General features: G+C 34.0%; 1 protein-coding gene across 1 annotated transcript in view; it reads right to left on the bottom strand.

The window, feature by feature from the left end:
- The window catches only part of LOC150102928 (DNA excision repair protein ERCC-6-like), a 282,232-nt gene extending 271,112 nt beyond the window's left edge, over positions 1 to 11,120 (bottom strand). The window contains exons 1-2 of the mRNA XM_090397999.1: positions 10,798 to 11,120; positions 8,452 to 8,557 (exon numbers count right to left, since the gene is read on the bottom strand). Coding sequence (XP_090254125.1) covers positions 8,452 to 8,557; positions 10,798 to 11,120 — 429 coding nt within the window. The remainder of the gene's footprint in view (positions 1 to 8,451; positions 8,558 to 10,797) is intronic.
- Between the last annotated feature and the right edge of the window lie 2,655 nt (positions 11,121 to 13,775).

Below are 13,775 nucleotides of genomic sequence, written 5' to 3'. Positions count from 1 at the left end.
TTGAGTACCAAGTCTCTACACCGAACCAAAACCTGGTTCGAGAGGAAACTGTGTCTGGTGAAATGGCTGCAAGAAAGGAACTGATGGAGTTTGAAAGAGTCAATGTGATAGGATGCCATGTTACAGATCTATATGTTCAGTAAATTGTTGATAAATTGGGCCATCCTTGGTCAACAATCAGTGACACATACTGAGATGGAAGCACAGGGAGTTAACTGCAAATGCCACCCAAAGTAGATAACCCACCACACTCACTGAACGTGACAGTAGGACACTATGAAGGATAATATGTAATAATTCATTGAGCCATTCATTGAGCAACAAGCTGAATGCAGAGTTCCAGGCATCAACTGGAACACAATCTGCACAAAAACATTCTGAATCAACACTCACAACATGGTTTCCATGGTAGGATCACAATATGCAAGCTCCACATTACAATATGTAGTGTTGTCTTCAGTTGTGCAAAGAGTATGTACAGTGGGAGATGGAAGCTTGGAAAACTATGTTATGGAGTGACAAATCATGTAACATGTTGAGAGATTTTGTACTTGGCTATACTATAAATTAAAGATGCCAAGAAATTATATTCTTGGTTTATCTTTATCCAAGTGTAAGCAAACAAAATTAGTGCATGAAGTAACTTCATGATGGGCAACTCATATACAGAGGCTAATGACTTCAAATCACACACCCTCTATCAAGAAGACAGATGGGTGTGGCAGATGCCCAGTGAACATCTCTTACCAGAATGCATAACCCCAACTATGAAATTTGGAAGTGGCGGTGTGATGGTATAGTCCTGTTTTTTCCTTGTTTGTCACAGACCTCTGTTTATAGTGCCATGAACAATCAACTCCAACAGGTATCCGAACATTCTGGACAATGCAACATTCTGTAGAGCCTCTCCTACTTAGTGGTGTTTCTATGGAACTGACCACTGTCTCATCAGCAAGACAATGTACCATATCATAAGCCTGTAACTGTGTGATTTGTGGACATGAACATTGCCATCTGTAGGATGAATTGTGTTAGGTGAAGTCAAAAGTTGTCTGCCCCACAACAGTCCAGGATCTCATTAACCGTTTCCAAATTCACTAACCAAAATCCGCATTGATCGCTACATATGATTGTGGAAAGTATGCCCTGTAGGATTGCTGTGGTCATCGCAGTCAAAGGAGGTACAACATCTTATTAATTCTTGTTGAGGTGGGTGCTGACTGTGTTTCTCACACTATGGTGTCTGTTCACTTCTTTCTGTGTATATATATTTAATGAAACTAAATACAAATATACACATGGTAAAAATAACTACAAAGCTATATGAATCCAACACCTTCTAAAATAAAATTATACTTCAGAGATCTCCTTTATCTTTAAAGGATAAAATCATTCTCCCAGTGATTCATTCTATTAACAGATTGCTTTATATAAGCTTAATCAGTCTACTAGACTGAACATTTTGTTTTTCACAACACATTCCTAAAAACAATAAATGTTCATTAGAGTCTGTTTTTCATCATGCCTTTTCTCAAAGTATAAAACTTCTTAAAATCCCTGGAATTATGTGGTGTTCCCTTAATTAGTACATATTGTTGCATTCATTTCATTCATCCTCACTGTTTCAGTGGAGTTCATTCTTACCTTAGACAATTTTATTACAAGAAGCACAAATTATAAATTCTTTACGAAAGAAAAAACAGTTTATTACTTTATAACCAAAATTTATTAAGGTAGGACAGTTCATTAAGGTCACTTTGCATTTTCAGATTTCTCTAATTACATCACTTGTTTCAATAAAATAATTAATATCACTGGCATTCTTGAGACAGAAAAGGAAACTTTCCATTTTGCATTTCTTTGAACATTGTCTAAGGATTCTTCTCGCTAAGATTTCCTTTTTGGAATCCTCTACTAATATATTCTGACTGTCAAGTTTTCCAAAATCTTCTTATAACAAAATTCTCTGGTCTGAAATTCTCAGACTTCCAGTCTCCCTCTTTCTCTCTCTTACTTCTTTGTTACTCCGGTACTGAACACACTTTCTGTCACCTATCAGCCAGCCAGCCATCAATCTCCTTGGTGAACATGTGCACTTGGTCAACTAAGTAGCAAACAAGAAGCTAGTAATGGCTGACACGTTATTGTCGTTAGTAAAAAGAGAATGTCTTTACAATGAATGACGAATATCACAGTATACTTAACAATTGTGAATTACAATAAAGAACCATTGAAATTATTACAACCATCAGATTTCTGGTAAGTACAATAAATCTCACATATTTTACATTTCTTTCTTTAACATAAATTAAAGATGCCAAGAAATTATATTCTTGGTTTCATACTTTATCCAAGTGTAAGCAAACTGGTTGATTGGTAGAGCCTCTGCTACTAATGGCTCAGTTAAGTAAGTTTGAGCGCGGTTAGTAGTTGGATGGAAACCAATTGTTTGATGCTGTCGGCACACTCTCCCTCGATGAGTCTTTGGACTCCCTGGAGGTGTCAAAATAATAATAATAATAATAATAAAAAGTTTGCACATGAAGTAACTTCATGACAGGGCAACTCATATATAGAGGTCAATGACTTCACATCACTTGGCTTAGTATCCCATAATGTAAAGCATTATGGGAAGGGTCACTACCCAGACCGTTTCCAACCTTCATTGAGGTCTTGTCACAGTGGGAGGCAGACCCAAAAGTGACACCAAGGTTGAAGTAATGCAGAAGTCATATTTCCATATACAAGTAGCCAAAAGGTGTCACACCTTATGGTGTGACACCTTTTGACACTCCCTGGAGGTGTCACACTTTTATGTGACACTCCCCGGAGGTGTCACATAATAATAATAATAATAATGTTGAAAGTTTTCCCACTTGGTTATACTATAAATAAAAGATGCCAAGAATTATATTCTTGTTTTAATCCTTTATCCAAGTGTAAGCAAAATACATGTGCTTTGCATTATGTGATAGTACAGCAAGTGATGTGAAGTCATTAACCTCTATGACTAATTTAATTTATATAATTTAAATGACTATGTTCCTAAATTACCTCTGCTTAAAACATCAACATCTTTTCTTTTCTAATATCATTTTTAATATGATTCTGCCATTACTGGCAACTGGTCACTCCCCCTCCTGATTTTCCTCATTCATCTCACATCTGTGGTCTGTAACCAACCATTTTATTCTTAATCCAACTCTCAGATCCATACATTAAACTATGCTAATTCTATTTTCAATTTCTACATCTAATTTGTTGTCTTCATTTTCAAAATATTGTGCATAAATAGATATCACATTATAGGATTCACCAGTGAGAACTCAGCTGATGTTTCCTAACTGAAATACGTAGTTAACATTTGTCTGTAATGAATTATAATTTTTAAAATATCCTCGATACACCATATGACAACTGTGTTGAAATTTACAGTTTTTTTTTTAATAAATGATATTTTGTACCAGTATTTCTTACTTAAAGAGTCATTTAATGATCATTATACATGAAGGTACAATTTACATTTGATACGAACAATTAAAAAAAAAAAATTAACATAAACTATGTTAAAAATACAGTTGTTTGACAATTCGAAAATTCCAACAGAAAACGTATTCATTTGCTAAAAATTAAAAGCTACAAAGGGAAGAAAAAACATCTCATTCCATCTTTTCCCGCTGCAGCAGCCTTAGATTGCATATTAATGAGAAGAACAGCAGAAAACTGTTGCTGCATACTCTATTGGAGGAGATATACCAGAGGAAGTAGAAGAGACAAGAGATCTGGGGTTGATGATTGATAGAAACCCGAAATTCAAGGGACATATTGCAAAGGTAGCGAAGGTAACATAGAGGATTGCTCCAATAATGAGAAGGACACTGACCTGCAGAGATAAAAGGGTTATCATTCCATTGTATAAGACTCTGATCAGACCACACTTAGACTATTGTTCTCAGATTTGGTCCCCAGGATTTGAAGGAGATAAATTAACTGTTGAAAGGATACAGAGGCAGATAACAAAGACAGTTTCAGGACTGTACAATGTTAGTTATGAGGATCGGCTAAGGGAATGTGGACTGCAGAGATTGGTGGATAGAAGAAAGAGAGGTGAATTGATTGAGACTTTTAAACTGTTGAGATGTGGTTACAGGAATGACAGTACGGAGTTCTTTCACTTGGTTAAACAGCGGGAAGGAGTGATGACAAGGGGTTATCCCTGGAAGTTACGAAAGGAAACCATGAGCAAGAGGGTGAGGAGTGGTTTCTTTGCATGGAGGGTGGTTGAACCGTGGAATGCATTGCCTGATAAAGTGGTGAGAGAGTGAGAACGGTCAATGAGTTTAAGGAGTGGTATGATTGACTGTGTTTCCTAGGAGGGACCTCCCACGAAGAGTCTTGATAGATTTGTGTTTCCTACGAAAGACCTCTTGGATGAGTCTTTTTATTCCTTGGGGGCCTAAATAATAATAATAATAATAAACTCTTCTTTCTCACAGACCTGCTCCAATCACTTTCTCATAGAAATTCTATTTCAGTCTTGTGCCTTTTCTGTAACTATTTTATTGATCTACCAAACTGGCCACTACCATTTCTTCACTTCCTGTAAGATGGAAAAACAAAAGCAGCTGCTGGTCATCATCTACATGTGCTTTAGCTTCAAACATACAAATAAATTTTAATCCCTCTCTTTAATTCTATTTATGACATTCCTCACACTATTACCTCCAAATGAATAAAAAAAAAAAACACATTGACAGGTTGTCTCTTTCTTCACATGCACTGTTGTGCTAGAGATTTTAGTTTTTCATGTATGAAACTGATGAATATATATATATATAATAAAGTAAAGATTTCAAAAATAGTATTGATGGAAAGGTTAAAATAATCATTATCATCATCATGCGTATCAAGGATTTAGGCCTAGCATGGCCTGTTCCAGCCTTAGAAGTCATCGTTGAATCGTTTAAGAGGATGTCCTGGTTTTCTTTTTCCTAATGGCTTGTACTTTAAGGCTTGTTTTGGTAATCTTTCTGTTTTCATTCTTTGAATGGTTTCCATCCATTTATGTTTATATTTTTTTAAAATTTTTTCTATTACTGGTTCTTGGTTTAATTCTTTCATAATATCTTCGTTTCTTTTGTGATCAAATAGGATATACTTTGCAGTTTTTCTCATAAATTTCATTTCTACTGTTGTTAATCTTTGTCTTTTTTGTTTTATTGTCCAGATTTCGCTTCCATACATTAAGACTGATAGGGCTAATGTATTGTATACTTTTAGCCTGGTTTGTTTTTGAACTAGGTTTGGTTTAAATATAGAGTTAATTACACCTGTTATTTTTAAATATTTTGCAATTTTACGTTTATATCTTTTTCATATGTGATCGTACATCCTAGGTAGTTAAATCAATTCACCTGTTCTAAGATCTTGTTATCTATTACTATTTTAGTTCTTGCTGGATCTTGTCCTTTAAAGGCCATAGTTTTTGATTTTTCCGTTGATATTATCATACCATAATCTTTGGCTATCTCATTTAGATCTAAAATAGCTTTCTGTAAGTTATCTTCAGAATTGGTAATTATTATTTGGTCGTCGGCAAAGAGGAGAGTGTTTAAGTTAACTTTAGGAGAAAGTTTAATTCCTTGATGTAAATTTTTATTCTATTTTATTATTATTTCATTTAAGTAGATATTAAAAAGAGTTGCTGAGAGGGGACATCCCTGTCAGACCCCTTGGTTTATCTCTCTCGTATATGATAGCACGTGATTTAATCTTATTTGTATTTGATTATTTTCACATATACTTATGATAGCTTTTAGGATATTATTTGGAATTTGTCTTTCTTTTAATATGTTAAATAATATGTTTCTTTTAACTTTGTCAAATGCTTTTTCAAAGCCAATAAATGTAATATGTGTTTCTAAATTATATTCTCTTCTTTTCTTTATTATTAATTTTAGGCAAAAGGAAGGGTCTATACATGATCGTCCTTTCTAAATCCATTCTGTACTTCTAGAATAAAGTTTTCGGAATATTTCATTAGTTTGTTATTTAAGATTCTGCTATATATTTTGTAACAGGAATTTAGTATACTGTTACCTCTATAGTTTTTAGGGTCATCTCTATTACCTTTCTTAAAGATAGGAATCACAATTGCTTTTTTCCATTCTATTGGGGGGATACCAGTTGAGTAAATTTTATTTAAAAATAATAAGAGTCTTTCTTTGAATCTTGTTCCTGCATATTTATATAGTTCAGAACCTAGCTTATCTTCTCCAGGTGATTTTCCGTTTCTTGTTTCTTTCAGGCTGATTTCTAATTCTTCTTCAGTTATTTCCTTTTCATTTTTAAAATATTTGTCTGTCCACAGTTCTGTGTAGTAATTTAGAAATTCTTCTAATTTCAATTCAGTGTTTAATTTTGTTTTCTTTGATATCTGCATTTAAGTGTTTCAAAATCTTATATACATTGGGTTTTATTTTATATAAATCATGTTCTAAATTAGAAACAAATTTATTCAACGATTCTCTATGTCTTTTTCTGACTTCTCTTTTAGCTATGGCTCTTATTCTTTTATATTCTATTTCATCTTCTAATCTTTTACTGTTTAACCATTTGTGATAGGCTTCTTTTTTCATTTTAATTATTTCTTTGGTTGTATCATCCCAGATCTTCAATTTTTTTTCTTTTATTGAATTTTTTGGTCTTTCCTAAGCTTTCATTTGCTGCTGCACTTAGTATCGTTTTTATATTAAGCCATTCTATTTCTATTTCTTCATTTTGTTTTATTCTATCTAGATATTGGTTAATTCTTTGTTCATATAGCCATCGTACATTTGTGTCATTCAATAGTCTAGTTTTATAAACAAATGTTTCAATTTTTCTTTCTGTTCTTGTTACTTGTAGCCATTTAGGTGGTAATGTTAATTTTATTTTAACAAGTGGTCACTGCTTATTTCATATCCTCTGTGAACTCTAACATCTAGTGAAAATGTTGATGTCTTTTCATTTAATATAAACTAATCTAATATTGATTTCCATCCTCTTGCTGCCCAAGTATATTTATGTATGTCTTTATGTTTATAGAAGGAATTCATTATTTTTAGGTTATTATAAACTACAAAGTCAATCAATTTTTTACCGTTTCTGTTTAGAGTGTGTTCTCCATGTATTCCTATATTATTATTAATTTTCGTGTTTCCAGTTCTTGCATTTAAGTCTCCTGCTAAAATTATGTAATCGTTTTTATTTATTTTATTATATATGTTCTGTAGCTGATTATAAAAATCAATATTATCCTGTTCTCTTCTGGGGCATATAAACCAATTATTGTTAAATAGCCTCTATCTATTTTTATTCTAGTTTCTATTATTCTTTCATTCCACAATTTATATTGTTTTAACTGTTTTGAAAGGGAGTTATGAATCCAAATCATGACTCCTGCTTGTGCTCTTTGGTCTCTGTCGTCTCCACTGTATATCACATTAAAATTTTCAGTTCTCATAGTTCCTTTTAATTTCTTTTTTGTTTCAGTGATTACTGCTATTTTAAAATTTCTTTCATTTAATAACTGGTCTAATTCTATTTCTTTATATGCTATTCCTCTTACATTCCAGTTTGCTATGTGTATTATATTTTGTCGTTTCCATTTTTGTTTTACCTTTTCCATTCCAGGGTTGTTTTCCATAGATTCAATCTGATTATCTTTTTCTGTCAGCGTACAAGTAGGATTATGTTCTCCATGTCAGGGGACTAGCCTGATGATGGAATAGTTCAGTGGTAGGACCGCTACCTTAAGGCTTCTGAGCTAGCCTTCTTCCAAATTTAAACCCATAGGAGGAATAGGGTATATTGAAGGGGAAAGAGTAGATTATAGAAGAATTATAGTAAGCCTCATATAGAGTTATTAATTTCATATCTGGCCTTATATAGTTGTAAGGACAGAAATGAAAAGACCCCATGACCCTTGAGTACTCTAATAGCATAAGGGTCATAAAATAAGAAGAGCTGGTTGATAGGGCCTTATAGGAAAGATTAAAGTAAGTGGATCTTCCACAAAGTAGAAGGAGAGGATAGATCCAGCTAGGGGTCCATGGGAGTGCCGCTTCCCTTACAATCAAGATGATTGGCCCCGTTGGTCCACGAGTCCTTATTCAGTATATTCGGACAACCCCACCATATATATACCCACACATGCACGTGCACACACACACACACACGGTGGGCTCCCATATCTGCCACCCAGGGGATGCGCTCTCTAGGGGTTACAGGGTCCCCCGAGGTTAAAATAATACTCACTATAAAATACAACTATGCCATTACTTTAAGAAAAATTAAAAAATATGGCAGTATGAGTAACATTGAAGTATATATGATCAAAATAATTACGAATGTGCAAAAAAAAAAAAAATTCCTAATTAAAATAAAATCATGGTATTTTGCAAATACTACCTGGAGTTCTTTCTCTTTTTCGGCATATTCAGTTTCTTCTGCAGCACTGACAGCAGGATCTTTAGCAACCAAAGTTTTATTATTAATAAGAAGACATCCTATCCTACTGCAAAGGCATTAAAATAGAAAAATTTATGTTAAAAAACATTATGCTAAAAACTGCATTATTAATTGCATTTTTATGATAATCATTAATAGAGCACATTTGCTGAAGACTTAAGCATTGGTTGAACAAGATGGATTTAAGAGTTTTTACTATGCTTAGGGTATAAGAAAACTACTTCCTTCCAATAGTGCAGAGTTCAACAAAATCACATGATCTACATAATAATCAAGAGAGTGATGTCACCAGACATGATGTTTTTGGTTTTTTTTCATTATGTTTACAGAAGTTGCTTCTGATGATTGGAATGGTGGTGCATTAATTTTTTTTTTTTCTGTGAACATGTTTTATTTCTATTATTTACATAATTTTTTTCCTACTGTGTTCTTCTTATCTTAGTGTTGTTTTTGCAGTTTGTCAATTTTTCGTGAATATGAATATAAATTATGTGAATGCAATTTTATTTTTTGTGTTTTTTTTCACTAGTGTGTAACTGTTTTAGTATTTTTGTTGTTATTGCAGTTGATCTGTTTTTATGAATATGTTTTTAGTCTGTTTTTCTTTTTTATACTGTTTTCATATTTGTTTTTAGGATATTGTGTTGATTTCGCCAACTTTAAATGGTCAAGTTAGTTGTTGTGGGCTGCACACCAGAAGTTAGCAAAACAAGTGTTTTCTGGAAAAAGACCCTGAGGAAGACCAAGATATAGGTGGATTGAGAGTAAAAAGTGCCTTAGAAGATGAAATATAAGATCTGATAATATTGGAGTCTTGACAGGTAGCAGATTGATTTGGAGGAAAATTACAGATAGGAAGTTAGTAATGATGTAAATTTTTCATGTAGTACTATCATATCCTGTACACCCCTTAAGGGTACATGTCAGGAATTTGATGATGTTTCAGATGTTGGCTTTTCTATTTGTGATTAAGGGAGAGGAGTGGTACACTAGTTTCACTGATTTTAAAAGTCAGGTTAGCTCTTGAGGACCACAACCAGATGTTTGGTTCTTGGTATCCATATCCATGTTATTGGCCTCTTGTCCATGATGTTGGTCTTTCCATTTCTGATCAGGTGGTATGTTGGTTTCCGATTGTAAAAAAAAGTCACATTCTACCAAGGGCTGTATACCTGAAATTTTTAACAGGTTGGTAGTTCTTGGTATGTACAATTCTGGTGTTGGTTTTTTTGGTACTGGTTTAGCTGTTTTTATTTTATAAGGGATGACATGTTGGTTTCAGTGAATTTGAAAGGTTAGGGTAGCTTTGAATGTTGTATTCTGTAAACTGTTTTACTGTTTTTGTTAGTATTCCTGGTACTACTATTATTCTTCACTTGGAAGATTTTTTTTTTCAGTATTTATGCTACCTTTATGCTATAATTCTTGACATTTTACCTGTCTTTACATAAACTATCTCAAAACATTTCAGTATTAGTGATATGTTCATGACATATTAGTGATATGATTTGTGTGCCCATGTTTCAGATGTTGGCTTTTATATTGAGGGATTTTATGATTAAGGGAGAGGAGTGGTACACTGGTTTCACTGATTTTAAAAGTCAGATATGGGTGATATTGTTCGTGCAGTTTGGATTTGTTTTATTACTATTATATAATTTTTATTATTTTATTTGTAACTATCATATGTTGTTTCATTAAAATTTTCTGTAGCTTAATGTTATTTTCTTATCTCCTTAGTGCAATGTCACATGATCAATAACTTCCAGGTATGTCTGTCATATGGTATGTCAATTTCTTGATTATCAGAAAGCAGCAACATATTTGCACTAGCAGAAATATACCATCAGTTTTAGGAACCTGGAGAAATCATTAAAGCAAAGCTCCATATAAAAAAAATCCAAGGTCCAAGGACTGAAAATATCAGTCCAAGGAATGAAATGCTTATAGATCAATAATTAAAACATGCTTCCACATGTCACAAGGAAAGATTGGAGGATCCAATAATAATCAAAAGAATGCTACAACAATGAGGAGAGTGATTTGAACAGCCTTTCAATTTCTGTTACATAAATGGGGGGGGGGGTGCAGATAGGTATTAGTCATCAAAAGAAGTTATGCACAAGTAATTGACAATGCGATTAACAGAAACACCGGGATACAGGAGAGCACAATTCAAAGCTGCTTTACGTTGAGCAAAACTAAATTTAGTGGTCTGCATATACACCCACTTAAGAAAACATAGAACAATAATGATTAAAAAAAAAAAATTGTAATTTCATTTACCTATCGTCTTCCGGCAGCGCTTGGGATTCAACCTGGATACCAAATTTTCTCCTTTCATTTTCTTCACTTTGTTTAAATGCCTCTTCAACTTGGTTCATAATTTCTGTTTGTATCTGTTCTTCATCAACAACGCTAATACCGAGATTTTGCAGTTCATGTTGTTCTTCATTCCAAGAAGAAGAATTATGGAACACTGCTGAAATCCGGCTAGATATTTCATTATGAAATGATTTCGATGTCTTCTCCTTCGGAAAATCACCTGTATTATCAGATATTTCCATCCTCTTCTCATCCTCATCCAATTCTGAATCGTGTGTTGCCATACTGCTGCCAATTTTTTTGGATGGGCTACTGTAGCGTATTTTTCATTTACTATTACCAATATCTTCATTGACCATAATTCTTTTCGTCTGCAACAAACACGCATCACATAATTGAAAATAAACTTAAGATTATCAAAATTTGCAAAGATCACATAGTAATAGCTATATATATATATTACACACACCCCTACTTTAATCAAGTTCATTTAACTATTAAATGACACTGCACATGAATAACAGATTTCACTTTAATAACACTACATTTCGGTTTTAATTCAATTCAGAAGTTCATATGAAACGTATATCATGTTTTTATTGGACACACCACAACTTAACAGCTATAAAACGCATTTCAGGTAAAAACCATAACCACACAGAACAGCAAAAACACATGCACGCTATCACACTAGCGAAATCGCAGAATGTCGCTAGCGCTAGGTGTCCTCCCATGAAAACGAAGCGAACATTCAACGATTGATGTTTTTTGTTCGATTCTCTTTAGGTTTAATATACCTGGTAAACTACCCAACAAAAAAAGTAAAGCTTCTTTCTGAATTAAATAAGGCTGGATCGGTAATATCATCCACTTATTTAAATAGAGGATATTTATGTACATGGAGCCGTTTTGAGTGCCCATCTGTCTCAATAAAAAATAAATAAATGCCTCAGTGTTGCCATACCAAATGGGTCAGGTGTTACACTATCCAGGTATTTGCTTAAGCTTGAACTCGCCGAACTTTATATAGTTTCTATATTCGGCATGAAACTCTTTGAGTTTCTTATTCGGCTAAGAAACGATATGGGATGTAATATCCCTTAACTTAAATAAGTTCGTGTCGCCGAATTGAAGCCTTTGGCTATTCATATAATTAGTAATTTATAAGGACACCTTCTTGGCAATTCTCATAGTAGGGTATGTAAGTTCTGTTCGCTACAAACTTGGTATTAACTAGGTCTACCTACTCACTGATGAGATCCCAATGAGGGTGGAAACCAGTGCGGGCGGATCTGACTTTGAGAGGCTCTGCTTGGAGGTAGGTTTTTGCCTGTCTCTGAGTGGGGCCACTGCTGAGATTATGGCTCTGCTTGGTGGTGGGGTGAGCCTGCCACTGGGTACAGCCAATGCTGAGAAGTTCTTCTCTGTGATAAGGTGAGCCTGTCACTGAGTGGAACAACGTTGAGTTGGGCAATCTTTCGGGATTGTAATATAATCCTATACATAAAGGTTGAAACCGGTCTGGGTAGTGACCTTCTCTCATAATGTAGAACAGTAATATAGCTCCTAGGAGCTAAGTTCACACTATGAGTTAATACCAAGAATAGTGAATGGAGGGAACTCCACCCTTACTATAAATTGCCCCAGTATTGCACTACCAAATGAGTCAGGTGTTGCACTATCCAGGTATTTGCTTAAGCTTGGACTCGCCGAACTTTATATAGTTTCTCTATTCGGCATGAAACTCTTTGAGTTTCTTATTCGGCTAAGAAACGATATGGGATGTAATATCCCTTAACTTAAATAAGTTCATGTCGCCGAATTGAAGCCTTTAGCTCTTCATATAATTAGTAAATAAATAATTAAATAAGATCAAAGTTATTGAATTCCAAGTGTTATAAGCACTGTAAAATTTAAAAACTGAAGAAAGCTTTTCAACTAGTGTGTCTAACTTGTAATCATATATGGCAGTAAAACCTGGATTTTAAACTCAAGATATAGTTCACGAATTGAAAGTTACACAGAGAAAAATAGAAAGCAATATACACTAGGTGTGACATTCAGACAGATTATCATCCCATTTGATAAGATCAAAAAACTAGTTTTACAGGATGTAATCAAATAGACACATTGAAAGATACAACTAATCCAAGATGGCATAAATTATTAACAGAATGAAATCTATAGCAAAGTGGAAAACCAAGAAAAAAAAATGATCGATGAAATTATTTAGATTTCTGGAATGTGCAGAATGAGAAAAGAGAATGCAATGGAATAAAGAAAATTAGGCGAAGAACTTTGTCCAGAAGCAAACTGATCCAGGATGAAAAACAAGAAGAAGAAATTAAAATTAACTTCTTCTTTTGAGGCCTCCGTAGCCCTGTGGATTTGCCGTTTGCATCCATAGCAATAGACCGCGGGAAGAAAAACCGTTATAAAGTTGATTCGTCGCAGACTAGAAAACTTTATCAAAAGCTTATTTCGATTGGTTTCCCGATTTAAAAAATTTAGTTAATCCTTCATTAGACATATCTGCAAGGAGATGTGTTTTGCATTATGGGAGATACTGAGATAGGAGTGTTGGTAGCTTGCTCCACCTTTGCAAGGGGTACCTGGTGTTTGTACCACCTTACCCCAGTCCTGAGGATACTTTCAGGCGCAAACTTTGTTTGCTCACACTTGGATAAAGGATTAAACTAAATTTATTAGACTCCAACCAAGTGAAAAATAAATTTTCAGCAGTTTCCCGATTTAATTTATCTCTTTCACGTGCAAGTAGGTTTTACTTTTTACTCCTGTAAAATCAGGATTTTAATCTGGTAACTCAAGGAAGTCGACCTCAGAACTAACACTGCGGTAGACGAAAACGTATAGTGTCAGAATAGGGTACGACTCCTTTCAGGACAACAGGATTCTTTTTTTACAAGTATGAAAAAACA

The sequence above is a fragment of the Typopeltis vanoorti genome, chromosome 9 (genome assembly GCF_054136105.1).
Source record: "Typopeltis vanoorti isolate ZY-2024b chromosome 9, IOZ_Tvanoo_1.0, whole genome shotgun sequence".
Taxonomy (NCBI): domain Eukaryota; kingdom Metazoa; phylum Arthropoda; class Arachnida; order Uropygi; family Thelyphonidae; genus Typopeltis; species Typopeltis vanoorti.
This window is presented reverse-complemented; position numbering and strand designations above follow the sequence as displayed.